The 17,586-nt window shown below is 43.3% G+C and overlaps 1 protein-coding gene across 1 annotated transcript in view; it reads right to left on the reverse strand.

Annotated features, from left to right (window-relative positions):
• Positions 1-17,586, reverse strand: part of LOC124612798 (probable cytochrome P450 301a1, mitochondrial) — a 135,018-nt gene that overhangs the window by 88,227 nt on the left and 29,205 nt on the right. Inside the window, exon 2 of the mRNA XM_047141202.1 lies at positions 16,461-16,677. Within this exon, the coding sequence (XP_046997158.1) occupies positions 16,461-16,659 (199 nt within the window). The 5' untranslated portion in view covers positions 16,660-16,677. The remainder of the gene's footprint in view (positions 1-16,460; positions 16,678-17,586) is intronic.

The following is a 17,586-nucleotide window of genomic DNA, read 5'->3' on the forward strand; positions in this document are numbered from 1 at the left end:
TACCGCTTGTTCAGATGTTCCTTACCAGCTAAAGTGTGAAGTTTTCGGACCTGATAAATTTAAGCTAGGTGAGCAAAAGCTGCGTTTGCTCGTATTGAGGAAACCAAACGAAGAACACGTTTGGTGACACCACTTGTGGCAGTCTAGTTGAGATTATGCGCAGAATACCTGACTGACTAACCTCAATGTTAGATAACTTCGTTTCTTTTTATTAAACATTATTTCTCAACATAGTCTCCATTGCAACACCGTTGCAAGCTTTTCAAACTGTTCCTGACCGCTCCGTGCAGATATAAAAGTAGCCGCTGGAACTTTCCAGAGAGGGCCGAAGTGACGGCACAGAGGAAAGTTGGCCTCCTCATTGCGTCTCCGTCCCGCCACCGGAACGAATGGCGTTATTTTCTGCCTGTTTTCTAGGCGGTGTTCAGCTCTTGCCGACTTTTCAAGTTCCCTTTGTTTAATGGTAGTGAATGCTCTGCACAACGTTGAGCAGCAGTGCGAACAGTTTGTCCCATGTAAATGCTGCCACTTTCACAGGGGACATCATACATGCCAATAACTTGGAGACCTACGTTGTCTTTAACAGGGCGTAACATTCAGGGTACAATTATTTAGCTACATGAAAAAAACGTCATAACTTCTCAACGGTTTGCTTTTGGGCGTTCAAACTGCACGGTTGGCCGCGGGGCACGATGGGAATTAGTATGCGCATGCATGGTTTGGTTAAGCGACGAAGTCCACATTAATTTGGATAGGTTCGTCAATAAGGAAAATTGGCGCTTTTGAGGGGACTGAGAATCCAGATTTCCCGACCGAAAAGTCTCTTCACTCTCAACGGGTGACTGTGTGATGTGCAACGCTCAGGTTTTGAAAGATAAATTCATCCCCATTATCCAAAGCGACCTAGATTTCACAAGTTGTGGTTCACGCAAGACGAAGCTCGACCTTACCGAAGCAAGGGAGTGTTTGATGTCCTGGAGGAGCACTTCGGGAACCGCATTCTAGCTCTGGGGTAGCCAGAGGGCACTAGAGTGGACCTCGATTGGCCACCACATTCTCCAGATCCGAACACATGTGACTCCTTTTTGTGGGACTACATTAAGGACAGGGTGTACAGGAATAACTCCAAAACCATTGCCGAGCTGAAAACAGATATTCCGGAGGTCATTGACAGTATTGATATTCTGACACTTCAGCAGGTCAGGCAGAATCTTGTTATTCGTCTGCGCCACATCATAACCAATGATGGCAGGCATATCGAATATGTCATAACCAACACCCGAGTATCTGTTACATGTTGGATAAAGTGAGTGCGCGCCATAGTTTGTAACTAATTTACGTTTTTTTCACATAGTTTAATAATTATCAACCTGTACCTCTTATCTTGGGGGCAGGTCGGAACACTGGTCTCAGTCCATGTGTCTTCAGTACACGTCATATCTTGCCAGCAGTTGCTTCATAGCATGGAAGGAATGCAGCCGGCTTGGCCACTTCCGCCAATTCAAGAGACGTCTTTCGTCGGTGGCACCTGAATGCTATCGCAGTTCTTCCCTTGCTGTAACCACTTTCCCTGAAAGTGCATTTGAAACGCTGAAATTCAGGCTCTAGGTGGTCGTCGTCAGAAACAATATTTTACCTGTGTGCTAACATTTTCAGGACCGCATTCTTGTGTACAGGGTGGTGAAAATTGTTGTTTAAGTACCGGTTAGTATGCATAGATTTCCTACCTTCCGCTCAACTAAAACATCCAACAACGGAACCTTGCAATGACTCTCCATCTCGACAGTAAATTTAATGTTAGGTTGGACACTGTTCATGTGATCAACGAATTGTAGCAGCCCCAGCAGCCAAGTGATTTTAACTTCTGATGACGAAGGTCGAGATAGCTATCGAAAGCTCGAATATTTTATTCGAAGTGGTGCGGATTGTAAACCGGGAATATTCTGTTAAAACTTTTTTTCCTTCATCACTTTGCAGATGGAGTCGGCGAGCAAAAGTTTCGTAAAAGTTTGAAATTATATTTAAAGTTTGTTGCAAGTCAATACGTGCTCTCATTCTCAGATACTGGATGAACGTAGTTTGGATATTTGCCCCAAGATATATACAATTCACAGTTTGTAAGTGTAAAAGCTAGTTTTTTACGTATCTCAATGTTTATGACGTCATATCTGATCAAGCAAGTGTCGTAGAGTAATATAATTCTACAGGTACATTCACTGGGATATGTGCAAACAGTTTGCAAAATACATTGCGCATACGGTCAGTAGCAAAGAATTAATAAATTAAAGCGTCAGCCCCGATGGGGTAGCTTTATTGCATGAACAGTGAAAATAAAGTAAGCGATACACTTTTTTCCTTTCATTTTATGGGCGTATCGGACAGAAAATGTGTCTCAAAGGTCCGATATTATGTGTGAAACAAGTTGCAAGTCGCTAAGTGCTTTCATTCTAATTTACTGGCGGAATATAGTCCTATCAGCGCCGCGAACTGCTAAACGAAGGGGCCTGGGTTCGATTTCCTGCTGGTTCGGAGATATTCTCTGCTCGGGGACTGGGTGTTGTGTTGTCCTTATATATGTATCGTCATAAATGACATTACTAATTAGATGGCTGAATGGATATATATATATATATATATATATATATATATATATATATATATATATATATATGTGTGTGTGTGTATGTGTGTGTGTGTGTGTGTGTGTGTGTGTGTGTGAGTATGTGTGTGTCTGGGCTTTTCCGTGCTGTGAGTTACGCTGCCTCAGTACATACCATATGTAATTTACAACAGTAATACTTGTCTTACTGTGTTGAGCCATTCATATAAGATTATACCTCTTAATTACGAGGGCTATTCGGAAAGTAAGGAACCGTATGTAATTTACAACAGTAATACTTGTCTTACTGCGTTGAGCCATTCATATAAGATTATACCTCTTAATTACGAGGGCTATTCGGAAAGTAAGGAACGATAGGCCGCGAAATGGAAACCACAGTGAAAATCAAAACTGTCTTATTTCCAAGAGTTAGCTAGACTTTCCAGATTCTTCTCTATATAGTCGCCGTTCCTGCTTACACATTTGTCGTAGCGCTGTACCAGCTTTCCAGTACCCTTGTCACAGAAGGCGGCCGCCTGTGCTTCCCGCCAATTCTCTAGGCTGCCCTACAGCTCGTTGTCTGTGCCAAAATGTTGTCTTCATAGCCAGCGGTTCATGTGAGCAGAGATGCAACTCAGAGGGAGACAATTACGGGCTGTTTTATGGGTAATCAAACATTTCCAATTGAAAACGATGCAGGAGCATTGTCATTACCCCTGCAGATTGCGGCTGAGAATTGTCTTGAAGAAGAAAATACACGACAGTTATGTAATGTTGTCTGCATAGCTTCAGACGAAATTTCTCACCAGGCCATCGTACTTGGCGGGAGACACTATTGTTCTAGGTATGTTTATGTGCTCCCTGTGTGCTCAGAACTATAAAGAACGACGTAACGCGATCGACGGGCATACTGGAGACACTGCCCAACACATCTGTGCGAAGTCCGCCCCTTGGTAGCTGAGTGGTCAACCCGACGGAATGTCGTACCTAAGGGCCCGGGTTCGATTCCCGGCTGGGTCGGAGATTTTCTCCGCTCAGGGACTGGGTGTTGTCATTCCATCGAAAGACTTGCACCAGGTGAACGGTCTGCCCGACGGGAGGCCCTAGCCACACGGCGTTTGTACCTGTGCAAAACTTTATCGGATTTTCACTGTCGTTTCCATTTCGCGACCGATCGTTCCTTACTTTCCGAACAGTCCTCGTAATTAAGACGTAGTAGATTATGCCAGCATTTTAAATTGATTATGTTTATATGAAATACTGAAAATTAAATTTTTGTTGCCCCTGAAAGCCTTTATAGGCAACCTGCAACTGAGTTCGGGTTCCGTGTCCCGGATTAGTCGCTTACATATTCATTAATAGTGGTGTTGTGTATGCAGCTACTGAAATCCGTTTTTTCGTCAGGATGTACGTTTCGTTTTATTCTGTTAAGATACCGCCTGTAGCAGAAGTATGCGCTCCGTTTACTGCTTGCAGTGTGGATGTGCTGTCTACATGCACGTTTCACTAGAAGTTGTCTCTTTCAGACTTGTGCTGCACATAAAACCTAAAATTGTGACACCGCAAACAATGAATGCAACAAGGCTGATAGCGGTCTCTGCTGGTTAGGCAGTCCTACCAGGTGATCCGAATTTCGCGGCATGTGCAGAGTTTTTGAGGTGTCATCAGCCGCCCCGCATAATCCTTACCCGTGTTGCCTTGTGTCCCGCTTTTTGGGCACTGCTAATTCGAAATACAAAACGTATCACGTCATAAGCGGCCAAGTACATTAATGTTCTGAATCGGGATTCTGAAAGTATCGATGGCGGTAACTAAGAAAGCTAGAAAACGGCGCACCAGGAGTTCGCAATCAGCCGATGATCTAAAGGGACGCCTGAGCGCATTACTCATCTGTAGTTCCTAAAACACTCAGCCGCTGTGTACTATTACGACAAAGTCTTCTGGGAAGTGTTCCACCTACTCCCCCCCTCCCCCCCCCCCCCCACACACACACCCCTTTCCCATCACACTCCCTTGGAGGTGATTCCTCACGGCGCCCGCCAACTTTTTCGTTTAGTGATTTAGTTTGTAGTGAGAACCATGACACAGGAGGTAGGTGACTTTTAGATGTGTGCACAACGCCCGTCGACGTTCCCAGATCGTTCAGCCGCTGTGAATACGGATGCTAAGTGATTTATACAAACTGTGTTTATTCAGCAGCTCGTGGTCTTGCGGTAGAGTTCTCACTTCCCGCGCACGTGGTTCCGGGTTCGATTCCCGGCGGGGTCATGGATTTCTCCTGCCTCGCGATGACTGGGTGTTCTACCGTTTGCATCAGCATCATTCATCCCCATTACGGTCGGAGGAAGGCAATGGCAAACCACCTCCACTAGGACCTTGCCTAGTACGGCGGTGCGGGTCTCCCGCGTCCCCTACGATCCTCGGAGTATGGGACCTCCTCATCATTTCGAAACACAGTAAAACCAAACAAAGTGAATAAAACTGCATGCACTTTAGGTGTATTAAGTAACAACACTAAGGAGGTTCAAAACAGACCAAATTTACGTTTTAAAGTTTCACTAATTTTCTTAAGAAAGGAAAAACATACAGTTCTTCTTTTGTGTAGATATTCCTTCACATTTAAACGATTGATGAGCGTGTTTTTTTGTTTTCTTTTCGTATTTTTTTGTAGATAAGTCGCGAAGACATTTTTATTTTACTTTTGCAAAATATATTTAATTAAAAACCTAAAGTTTGTACTTTAGATGAATAGAACAGTACTTGTGAGCACAGCTGCACTAACGTACCAGTTGTAATGTATTAAAAGACAATATTATATAATAACTGAAAATTTACGTACTCTTCTTTCCGTCGCGAAACTTAGGTTCTCGTCCCGCCGATTTCCGAAACCACTATTCCCTAAGTCCCGACTTTTTGCAGACTGGATCTCTGGATCTGGCGGCATCTTTTGGAAGGCCGATAATACAGACCATGAGAACCATCTTCCCCCCCCCACACAGGCATCCTTCGCAGCGTTACATCGCGCTCACTTATTGACTACAGCCATTTCCTGCTTTTCTTCTTCGTAGAAACCTAGGAAACTCTAGATAAAGTCCTTGCACGTCTCCTGGTTTGACATAGCTTTCACTATTAAATGAAAAGAGCACAAGCTTTTTCCACCTTCCAGGAACATTTGCGTTGAAGACTGATCTTCTCGATAGTGAAACTACATGCTGTTTTAAGTCAAAATAAAGTCGTTTACTTTCTGCCACATTACTAGTTACAATTGGATGTGACTACAGTGGCCACCGTATTATAGAGTTTTGAGCGCGTGGGCGATAATATAGCCTTATAACGTAATAACGCTCTTATGTTCATTGTTCAGCTACTAATGGAATTCTATCGTTTTAATAAATTTTACAATTCATGATAAAGGTTTAGATGAATTACAAGTTTAATGTTTAGTAACCCTCGCCTTTTGATAGCACTGACTCAATAACAGGCACGTCAAAGCATGATTATCCGAAACGTAACACATTCGAAGATACCGTACCATCATTATCGTTATCAACAATGAGAATTAAACCGTCACTGGCTTGTTTCGCCCTCAAGTTTTTTTGTCTGTCCATCTGTTCTTTGTACCGCTTTCATATGGTTCATGTTAACCCAAGTTTAGTTAATAACATTAAGATAATTGACATACAAATTTCATTTTGACTCTCAGTAATTAATATGCCTTTCTAGATATTAATTAATTTGGTCTTGCTTTTACGAAGAGGGGTTTCAGTGGTATTCATTATTATGTTCTTATATATGAAGTTAAGAAGTAAATTCAAATAATTTCGAAATCATTGAATATTAGGAGAAAGTGGTATTTTAAATTAGAAGCCGCGAAAGTTTTTGAAGAAAAAAGTAGTACACACAAGTTCCGTAAAATAAAAATTTTGAGCAAAATATAAATTACTACCTCAATAATATGTTTACTGTACGAGGGATAAGAGACCATGTGGATATGCTCCACCTTGCTGCGTTACCAGTGGTTTCAATACTCTACATTAGACTACGCCATCTTTAGACAAACCTTGGCACTGGCTATTGGTCATAAAATATTTAAAAAAAAATGTGTTTATGAGTAAAGGGTATGACAGCCTTCCCGGTTAGCCGTGCGGTCTAACGCACTGCTATCCGGGCGAGAAGGCGTGCCGGTCCCTGGCAAGAATCCGCTCAGCAGATTAGTGTCGAGGTCCGGTGTGCCGGCCAGTCTGTGGATGGTTTATAAGACGGTTTTCCATCTGCATGTAAGTACGCTGTTTAGGTTTTTATATTGGTAACGCCACGTAGCGCTCTGTATGAAAATCACTGGCTGTGCTGTGTGCAGTCTGTGGCTGGGTGGCATTGTTGTAATATTCGCTATTGTAGTGTTGGGCTGTCGGCTGTTAACAGCGCGTAGCGTTGCGCAGTTGGAGGTGAGCCGCCAGCAGTGGTGGATGTGGGGAGAGAGATGGCGGAGTTTTGAAATTTGTAAGACTGGATGTCATGAACTGCTATATATATTATGACTATTAAGGTAAATACATTGTTTGTTCTCTATTGAAATCTTTCATTTGCTAACTATCCCTATCAGTAGTTAGTGCCTTCCGTAGTTTGAATCTTTTATTTAGCTGGCAGTAGTGGCGCTCGCTGTATTGCAGTAGTTCGAGTAACGAAGATTTTTGTGAGGTAAGTGATTTATGAAAGGTATAGATTAATGTTAGTCAGGGCCATTCTTTTGTAGGGATTACTGAAAGTCAGATTGCGTTGCGCTAAAAAAAATATTGTGTATCAGTTTAAGCACAGTCATGTATAATTGTTCAAAGGGGACGTTTCACCCGGCAAGAATCCGCTCGGCAGATTAGTGTCGAGGTCCGGTGTGCCGGCCAGCCTGTGGATGGTTTTTAAGACGGTTTTCCATCTGCTTCGGCGAATGCAGGCTGTTTCCCCTTATTCCGCCTGAGTTACGTCGGTGATTGCTGCGCAAACACTTTCTCCACGTACGCGTACACCATAATTACTCTACCACGCAAACATAGGGGTTACACTTGTCTGATGTAAGACGTTCAAGGGGAGGGGGGGGGGGGGGGGCCGAAGCGCGCAATAGACCTGGGTTCTGTGTGGGGCGGCGGTGGTGGGGTGAGTGGACTACTGTAGCCTATTTTGGGGTTGTGTACCACTGCGGGCTACGGCGGAGACGAAGCCTCTGCGTCGTTTTTACGTCCTCAATTCCATACAATACAATACAAAGGGTATGGCTGTGACTGTCCTTCAGTCTGTACGGTTTATTTGAAACATAAGTTCTAACATAAAGGATTTTATATGTTTAACCGGTTAGACGCTTCTTAGCTATTAGATAAAACTACCAAAATTTTTAGCTTCCGTTTCTTTTCAATCTGAACACCAAGCATTACTCTGAGAAGATTGTTTTCTTCCTCTTCAGCTACAGTGATCTAGACATTCTTATAACTCATTATGCTGTAAAAGGTCTTTCTTTCGATCTTCCCTCTGCCCTCATTCCTAACTTTTCCGTTATTCGAAGGCCTCCACTGGTGCACAGACCACACGTTTTAAAAACGTCTCGTAGCACCTGAGTTCATCTGGCCTTGGACTTTTTGATGTACATGTTACACAATCCACAAAAAGCGTCGGCCACCTGACCTCCTCTGAGGCTACTCATCCACATCCAGAGCTCTACAACTGTTGTGAAGAGTATTTCTTGTACTTCTACCACTTCTCTCTTTTCTATTACATTCGCGAATCTAGCGCGATAATGTCTTGAACTCTCCACACGAGCTCTAATTTATGTGATTTTCACGCCATCATTTTGCGATAAGTGAATGTGAGGAAATAACAAGTTAGTTAACTCGTCTTGGAACATACGCTCTCATAATTCTAACATTAACACTTCCCATCAAGCGCAATATTTTTTCTAATAGCGTCTATCATTGGCATTTTGGCGAGCATCTCCATAACGCCCTTAAAACGAACCCGTGATGGTGTGGTTCATCTGTGAAAAATACCGCATACAGCACGATGGCGCGACCTATTCTTGAGTACTGTTCGAGTGTTTACGATCCACACCAGATCGGATTAAGCAAAAACATCGAAGCAATTCAGAGGCGGGATGCTGGACGCGTTACCGGTGGGCTCGAAAAACAAAAGTATTGCGGAGGGGAATCGCTGGAGGGAAGGCGATGTTCTTTTCGAGGAACGCTACTGAGCAAATTTAGAGAACTGGAACTTAAAGATGATTCCACAATGAGTGTACTGCCACCTACATATATTTCGCATAAGGATCACGAAGATACGAGAAATTAAGGCTCGTACAGAGGCATATAGATAGTCGATTTTCCCTCGCTGTATTTGCGAGTGGAACAGGAAAGGAAACGATCAGTAGTGTTACAGGTTACCTTCCGCCACGCATCTTACGGTAGTTCGCGGAGTATCTGTATGTAGATGTAGGTCTTTCTGAACTCCCCTATAAAGCTTATCTGAGTATGGCCCCCAGACCGAAGATTAACACTCAAGAATTGCTTTAACGGCTATTGGTAAGCCACTTCTTCAGTTCATTAATTACTTTTTGTCAGAATCCTTCCAATGCACTTCAGTCTGGTGCCTGCTTTTCATGCAAGCAGATCGGCCGTACTCTGTCCAGTTGGTGTCTCCCAGAACTCTTTGACAGATGTGATTGTAGTGATTTATTGCCAATAGTGTAATCGCCCAATAATGGATCTCTCTACCTATTTATGCAACAACACATTTATTTACGTCGATCGTCAGCTGTCAGTCAACCGCACCAGATGTCGAGCTTCTGAACCTCTCCCCGGATTATGCGTTAACAATATCCATGTCTGCAGTAGCATCTTCCGTCACGGGATACTACTCTTGTAACCAGACTGTCGTTGGGTGCACCGCTCTTTGCTTCCACTTGTAGGGAAGCAAAAACAGTGGTAGTCGTGCATACAGTTCAAGGTGATCCACGCGCCGTGCGCGTGGATACTTGTCCTGGTGCAAACAAGCTCATCTTCTGATTCAGGGTGGCTGTACGATCCTCTCCAATCGAGCGAACAGTATGTCTGTCCTCTTCGGCACTATAGACCGATTAAAATTACTTGCCAGTTGACACCTCATGCGGGGGAACTGATTTGCTTCAATCTGAGTGCTCAGTGTCGCGCCTGAACACCTTGAAGCCTACGAGACAAACGGGCCGTGGCGCATATGCCACAGGCCTTTACCCTGCAGATCTTAAGACTGTCAACAGCCGTCACCTGCGGGCAGCGAGTAATTACACTGAAGCGCCGAAGAAACTGATATAGGCATGTGTATTCAAATACAGAGAAATGTAAACAGACAGAATAAGACGTTGTGGTCGGCAAACCCTATATAACACAACAAGTGTCTGACGCAGTTGTTAGATCGTTTACTGCTGCTATAATGGCAGGTTATCAATACTTAAATGAGTCTGAACGTGGAGCTATACTGCACAAACGATGGGACACAGCATCTCCCAGGTAGCGACGAAGTGGGGATTTTCCCGTACGACAATTTCACGACTGGACCGTAAATATCAGGAATCCGGTAAAACATTACATCTCCGACATCGCTGCAGCCGGAAAAAGGTCCTGCAAGAACGGGACCAACGACGACTGAAGAGAATCGTTCAATGTGTCAGAAGTGCAACCCTTCCGCAAAATGCTGCACATTTTAACGCTGGGCCAAAACAATTGTCAGCGTGGGAACCATTGAACGAAACCTCATCGATATGGGCCTTCGGAGCCGAAGGCCCACTAGTGTACCCTTGATGACTGCACGACACAAAGCTTTAGGCCTCTCCTAGATCCGTCAACACCAACATTGGAGTGTTGATGACTGGAAACATTTTGGCTGGTCGGACGAGTCTTGTTTCAAATTGTATCGAGCGGATGGACGTGTACGGGTATGGGAGACAGCCTCATGAATCCAAGGACACTGTATGTCAGCAGGGGACTGTTCAAGAGGGGGAGGCTCTGTGACGGTGTGGGATGTGTACAGTTGGAGTGGTATGGGACCCTTGATACATCTAGATACGACTCTAACAGGTGACACGTACGTAAGAAACCTGTCTACAAACCTGCATCCATTCGTGTTCATTCTGCATTCCGAAGGACTTAGTCAACCCCAGCAGGAAAATGCGACACCCCCAAGTCCAGAATTGTTACAGAGTGGCTCCAGGAACACTCTTTTGAATTTAAACACTTCCGATGGCCACCAGATTCCCCAAACACGAACATTATTGAGCATATCTGGGGTGCCTTGCAACGTGCTGTTCAGAAGATGTCTCCACCCCACGTTCCTGTAGGATTCATGGTGTCATTTCACTCGACCACTACTTCAGGCATTAGTCGAGACCATGCCACGTCGTATTGCGGCACTTCTGCGTGCTCGCGGGGGCCCTACACGATATTAGGCAGGTGTATCAGTATCTTTGGCTCTTCAGTGTATTTCAGAGGGGGTTAATAATCCTTGACTGGGCGTTTAAGTTCATGCAAACTTTCGGTAGCAGACGAAAAACCTAGAGATTTTCAGTGGGTGTCATTTCAATTACATATTGAATTCCCTTCGGCCTGCACGGAGCAGGCCGTTTGCGAAGTAGTGACGTCACAAATTCGTAGCGTGGTCCGTATTTCTCATGCCCCCCGCCCCAGAACTGTTCGCCAGTGCCGAACTGCCACAACAAATGGACAGTTCATTTCCAATTCCTTGTCTGGCTTTCTTTCTTGATGTGTTTTGATTCCGAATCCTGGGTCTGGCCCTTTTGTTTCGCATTTCATCAGACACGATAACCACATGAAAAATAGCACAAAGACAACGATGGTAACGAAATACTCACGTCTCATATACTGCACTATCCAAACACAACTGGATCGTTTAGCACAAGGTACGATTCGACCTACAGGAGATAAGCCTCATACGGCATTGCATGAGAAACAACTTTTTGAAAGTAGCGAATCATTGTTGCGATTAGATGTTTAGGGGAAGAAAAATACAGAGACAAAAATGTATGTAGTGCTGTAGAATAGTGGGTAAATTACTGTTATGATGTGCAGAAGGCTATTACTTCGAATCTTGTTACATGACAACTTTTTTATTTTTAATTGTTTATGAAAACGACTTTGACTATTATTTTTAGTCAGTTAATTGTTTAAATGTGGTTATTTTAGTTCTTATCCTTTGCCTCCTCATTTTCATAATCGTAGGGACTTTCTCATTTGTGTTTACATTTTTCTTCCTATGACTTTTATTTTTCGTCCGGAACCTGCCTGTGTCGCTTATAACCTGCAACCCAGTGACAACCAGGACTGCTCATCGACTGATATCGCGTCGGCTCGTGTAACCAGTATGACGATTGTTTCCGCTAACAGACTAAAATGAGAAATTACATTTTACTTTTAGAGCTGAAACTGAACTTTCTCTGTCTTGAGTTTGCTCTTAGAGGTCAGCTTTAAGAACTTCGAACAAAGCGAACGCGGTTGATAGTTCTGCCGTAGATTGTTCATAGGCGTTTTCTTGGATAAATTGCACATTACGATGTTCTGCCTGTGGCCAGAAAAAACTGGAGTTCTTGTCATACCCGTCGGCAGCTGCTTCCAACACTGCTCCACGTTGCACGTAACAGCACTTCTGCAGTATTATGAAGTGACCTGCTGTGTTTCCGTTTCGCGGTTAACCGAGCGGCAGCCGATGTGGTAACACTGTAGCGGCAATTGACAGCCATCAACTAGTAAGAAATTTTAATAGGGCTATAGCCGAGTGGTGCCATTGAGACCTGTCATGGCGCTGACTATCGCCCTCCTGAACCCAATGCGTGGTGGCCGAGCGGTCCTAGGCGCTTCAGTCAGGAACCACGCGACTGCTACGGTCGCAGGTTCGAATCCTGTCTTGGGCATGGATGTGTTTGATGTCCGTAGGTTAGTTAGGTTTAATTAATTCTAAGTTCTAAGGGGCTGATGACCTCAGCAGTTAAGTCCCATAGTGCTCAGAGCCATTTGAACCATTTGAACCCATTGATCAGGTATTTGCATGACTTCCCATCCAGCACAAGCAGTAATATCGTGGACCTATAAACTGCAGTCTGGACAGGGTACGCTGGTATAAGGAATAATGCTGTCTTCTCACATACAACCACTTTCTTTATACACAGATCATTGTTCGCATAATTTCTGCTTCCTGTGCGCAGTCTCGCTGAAATGCTGATCATTTGTGTATCAAGTGATGTAGTATACTCTATATAAATTTGACGTTGATTGAATGTTACCTTCATGGAGCTGAAATTTTAATATTTAATAGCATACGTATAAGCCTCTTGGAAAGGGCGTGGGATAGAAATGATGGAAGATCCCAGACCAAGCTGTTGAGAAAGGTAAGTAGCGTGGTGAGAAAATAAGCCCTGACATGGAGAAAGAAGTAGAGTGTTAAAATTTGGCAGGCTGGGCAGCTCTATGGGCGGATTTTGTGGTCAGGTAGGATGAAGTGGTTAAGATCTCATTGTGGGAAGTGTGTGCAGAAAGACCACGAAAGGTGACAATCAGGGATGGAACGATGGGGTGGCTACTATCAAGTTTGCATGAAGTGTAGGAATTCCAGGGGCATTCAGTGTGTGAGATAAGATGAAAATAAACATCATACAGGAATCAGCCATGACCAAGATAAATCTGCTAGACATGTCTTAATTTGGGAAAGAAATTTTTGAGAATGTAAGTTTACAGCACAGAGCTATAAGCTAGTGAGAGATGGACTGTAGGAAAACCGAATCAGAAGAGAATCGAAGCCTTTGAGATGTGATGCTTCAGATAATTGTTGAAAGTTAGGAGGACTGATAAGGGAAGGAATGAGGAGGCTCTCCACAGAGTCGGCAAGGAAAGAATATAAAGGAAAAGAAGATGACACAGGAGGATAGGACAAGTGTTAAGACTTCCATGGTACTAGAGGGAGCTGTAGACGGTAAAAGACACAGAGGAAAACAGAGATTGGTGTATATCCAGCTAATAATTGCGGAGGTAGTTTGCAATTGCTACTCTTGGTGGGTCCTGCAACAAACGATTCACAATACTGATGGAAAAATTGGTCTCAAGACGGACAGATGACAGATAGATGTGAAATGTCAGACAGAATAAATGGCATCTAAGAACGTGGTATGTGGGACAAACTTTTGGTGTAGTTGAAATTCAAGCGACATTGGCATGAGAGAGAATAAACTTTGTAGAAGATGAGTATGGTGGAGGAATGTAATCCTAGTATTCGGATAGTTTGTAGTATTAGTCTATTATACAGGGTGGTCCATTGATAGTGACCGGGCCAAATATCTCACGAAATAAGCATCAAACGAAAAAACTATAAAGAACGAAACTCGTCTAGCTTGAAGAGGGAAACCAGATGGCGCTATGGCTGGCACGCTAGATGGCGCTGCCATAGGTCAAACGGATATCAACTGCGTTTTCTCAAATAGGAACCCCCATTTTTATTACATATTCGTGTAGTACGTAAGGAAATATGAATGTTTTAGTTGGACCACTTTTTTCGCTTTGTGATAGATGGCGCTGTAATAGTCACAAACGTATAAGTACGTGGTCTCACGTAACATTCCGCCAGTGCGGACGGTATTTGCTTCGTGATACATTACCCGTGTTAAAATGGACCGTTTACCAATTGCGCAAAAGGTCGATATCGTGTTGATGTATGGCTATTGTGATCAATATGCCCAACGGGCGTGTGCTATGTATGCTGCTCGGTATCCTGGACGATATCATCCATGTGTCCGGACCGTTAGCCGGATAGTTACGTTATTTAAGGCAACAGGAAGTGTTCAGCCACATGTGAAACGTTAACCACGACCTGCAACAAATGATGATGACCAAGCAGGTGTTTTAGCTGCTGTCGCGGCTAATCTGCACATCAGTAGCAAACAAATTTCACGAGAATCGGGAATCTAAAAAACGTCGGTGTTGAGAATGCTACATCAACATCGATTGCATTTCTATGCTCCAGGAATTGCATGGCGACGACTTTGAACGTCGTGTACAGTTCTGCCACTGGGCACAAGAGAAATTACGGGACGATGAAAAATATTTTGCACGCGTTCTATTTAGCGACGAGGCGTTATTCACCAACAGCGGTAACGTAAACCGGCATAATATGCACTATTGGGCAACGGAAAATCCACGATGGCTGCGACAAGTGGAATATCAGCGACCTTGGCGGGTTAATGTCTAGTGCGGCATTATGGGAGGAAGGATAATTGGCCCCCATTTTATCGATGGCAATCTAAATGGTGCAATGTATGCTGATTTCCTACGTAATGTTCTACCGATGTTACTACAAGATGTTTGACTGCATGACAGAATGGCGATGTACTTCCAACATGATGGATGTCCGGCACACAGCTCGCGTGCGGTTGAAGCGGTATTGAATAGCATATTTCATGACAGGTGGATTGGTCGTCGAAGCACCATACCATGGCCCACACGTTCACCGGATCTGACGTCCCCGGATTTATTTCTTTGGGGAATGTTGATGGTTATTTGCTATCGTGATTACCGACAACGCCTGACAACATGCGTCAGTGCATTGTCAATGGATGTGTGAACATTACGGAAGGCGAACTACTCGCTGCTGAGAGGATTGCCGTTACACGTATTGCCAAATGCATTGAGGTTGATGGACATCATTTCGTGCATTTATTGCATTAATGTAGTATTTACAGGTAATCATCCTGTAACAGCATGCGTTCTCAGAAATGATAAGTTCTCAAAGGTACATGTATCACATTGGTACAACCGAAATAAAATGTTCAAACGAACCTACGTTCTATATTTTAATTTAAAGAACCTACCTGTTACCATCCGTTCGTCTAAAATTGTGAGCCATATGTTTGTGACTATTACAGCGCCATCTATCACAAAACGAAAAAATTGGTTGGACTAAAACATTCATATTTCTTTACCTACTACACGAATATGCAATAAAAATGGGGGTTCCTATTTAAGAAAACACAGTTGATATCCGTTTGACCTATGGCAGGGCCATCTAGTGGGCCAACCATAGCGCCATCTGGTTTCCCCCTTCAAGCTAGGCAAGTTTCGTTCTTTGTAGTATTTTCGTTTGACGCTTATTTCGTGAGATATTTGGCCTGGTTACGATCAAAGGACTACCCTGTATAAGGTTTTTTATATGATTAGTAAAAGGAGTTAGTTTATAGTCAGGGTTAGTGTGAGGTGTTCGGCGGATTAGTTAAGTGGATAGGATGAATGTAAATGATGTGGTAGCATTCTTTGAGCAGAAGTTATTGGTTGGGTTAATTTTAGAAAACACTGCTCTCACCTGGAGGCAAACTGGTTGACCTAGAGCCAAAGGGTCAGTGAGGGTTCTGGAAGGTGGAATACGGTGTCGTCAGTGTAGTGGCTGAGGACAGGTTTCAGGCACATCAGAAGAGGATATAAATGAAAGGATAAGGGACTGATCTTTGGGAACACGTTCAATATGGTGGCAGATACATGAAAGAGTACTGATTATGGGTACATGCAATGGAATGGTGGATAGAAAGGATGCAATAATGTGAACATACTTAACTGGAAGTGTGTATGAGTGAGGTTTGAAAAAAGACTGAAGTACTATTATTTCCTGCCCTGTAATCTCTATTATGGGTGCATCCCTAGTAACCTTAAATTTGAAGAGATCTGTCAATGTTATGAAGATTATTTAAGATGTAGGCTGCGGGATCCAAGTAGTGTTAAAGAGATTGTTGGATTAGCTGCCATGTAGAAGTGGAGACGTTGCTTCTTCACAAGGTAGAGAGAACAGACCTCGCCCTTACCTGAAGGCATCAGGAATCTCCAGGTGTTTCCTATGATAGGCAGTGGTTTGGGCCCTGGCATTTCCTCAAAAGGTTTCGCCCTCAGCCACTCCTCCGTCGGTTCCGCCATAGTTCCCTTAACTGCCGCAGCCGTAGTGGCGCGGCCTCTGCTCAGCACTACCGCCAGCTGCCTGCTGCACCGCGAACTTGCTGACAACATGGCCGCCGTTGATCCAGTCTGCAGCAAGCGTCAGAATTAGCACGTGTCCAGTCCCTTTGTTGCTGCCTACCAACGACTAAACAAAATTTTACTGCTTCTTTCGTGTTACTAATTCTGCTCTAAGATCGCAGTTACATCAAGTATAAGATGGGTAGATCATTGAGCTGTAACCTATTTCATTTAAGTGTGCTAAAACTATAGCACTGTCACTAACAATAATCTTTAGAGAATATTTTAAAACAGTTGTAACATATCAATGAATTGCGTTAAGCATGAATGAAGCCTGTAATACTGAGAGCAAAGTGTGAGATGATTGTGTGAGTGGACTTGGTGCCAATATTAAGATTGACTCGCCAATTATTGCCAGAGACAAAGAGTGACTGCTGGAAAAGAATCTACTTTCTTTTGACATACAATTATTTTGATATGTTGGTAAAGGGTTCAAAGATCAGTTTTGTATTTTAAGTCATGTGAATGCTTTAAGACAACTGAACATTTTTATTTGATTTGTAAAGGATAATATGTGGTGATAAATTTGAAAACGTTAATTTTTATGAGAAATTCTGTTTAATTTATATGTCCTGTGAGAGAGAAAGTACATTTGAAAAGCTTTGTTTTATTACATTCAATCATAGAGACAGCATTCATTGCGCAAGGTTGTCAGGTCATTTCAACACAACAGAGCATTTAAAACTTTGGAGTAAGATTTTCGCACAGGAATCACACGAACTTCATGAGAAAACACTTTAAGATACCGGTAGTGGTTAGGCACTGATACTAAAGATCTGAGGTCTGAGCAATTAATGTGTTTTTTCTGAAGTTTGAGTGGTTTGCTGAAGAAAACTTAGACCACACAGCAAGATTGTAATTACAAAAGCTCAGATACTTACTTTCCAAGTCGCCAATGGACTTAGTTGTTCATTTGCT

This window comes from Schistocerca americana, chromosome 4 (assembly GCF_021461395.2).
Source record: "Schistocerca americana isolate TAMUIC-IGC-003095 chromosome 4, iqSchAmer2.1, whole genome shotgun sequence".
NCBI lineage: Eukaryota > Metazoa > Arthropoda > Insecta > Orthoptera > Acrididae > Schistocerca > Schistocerca americana.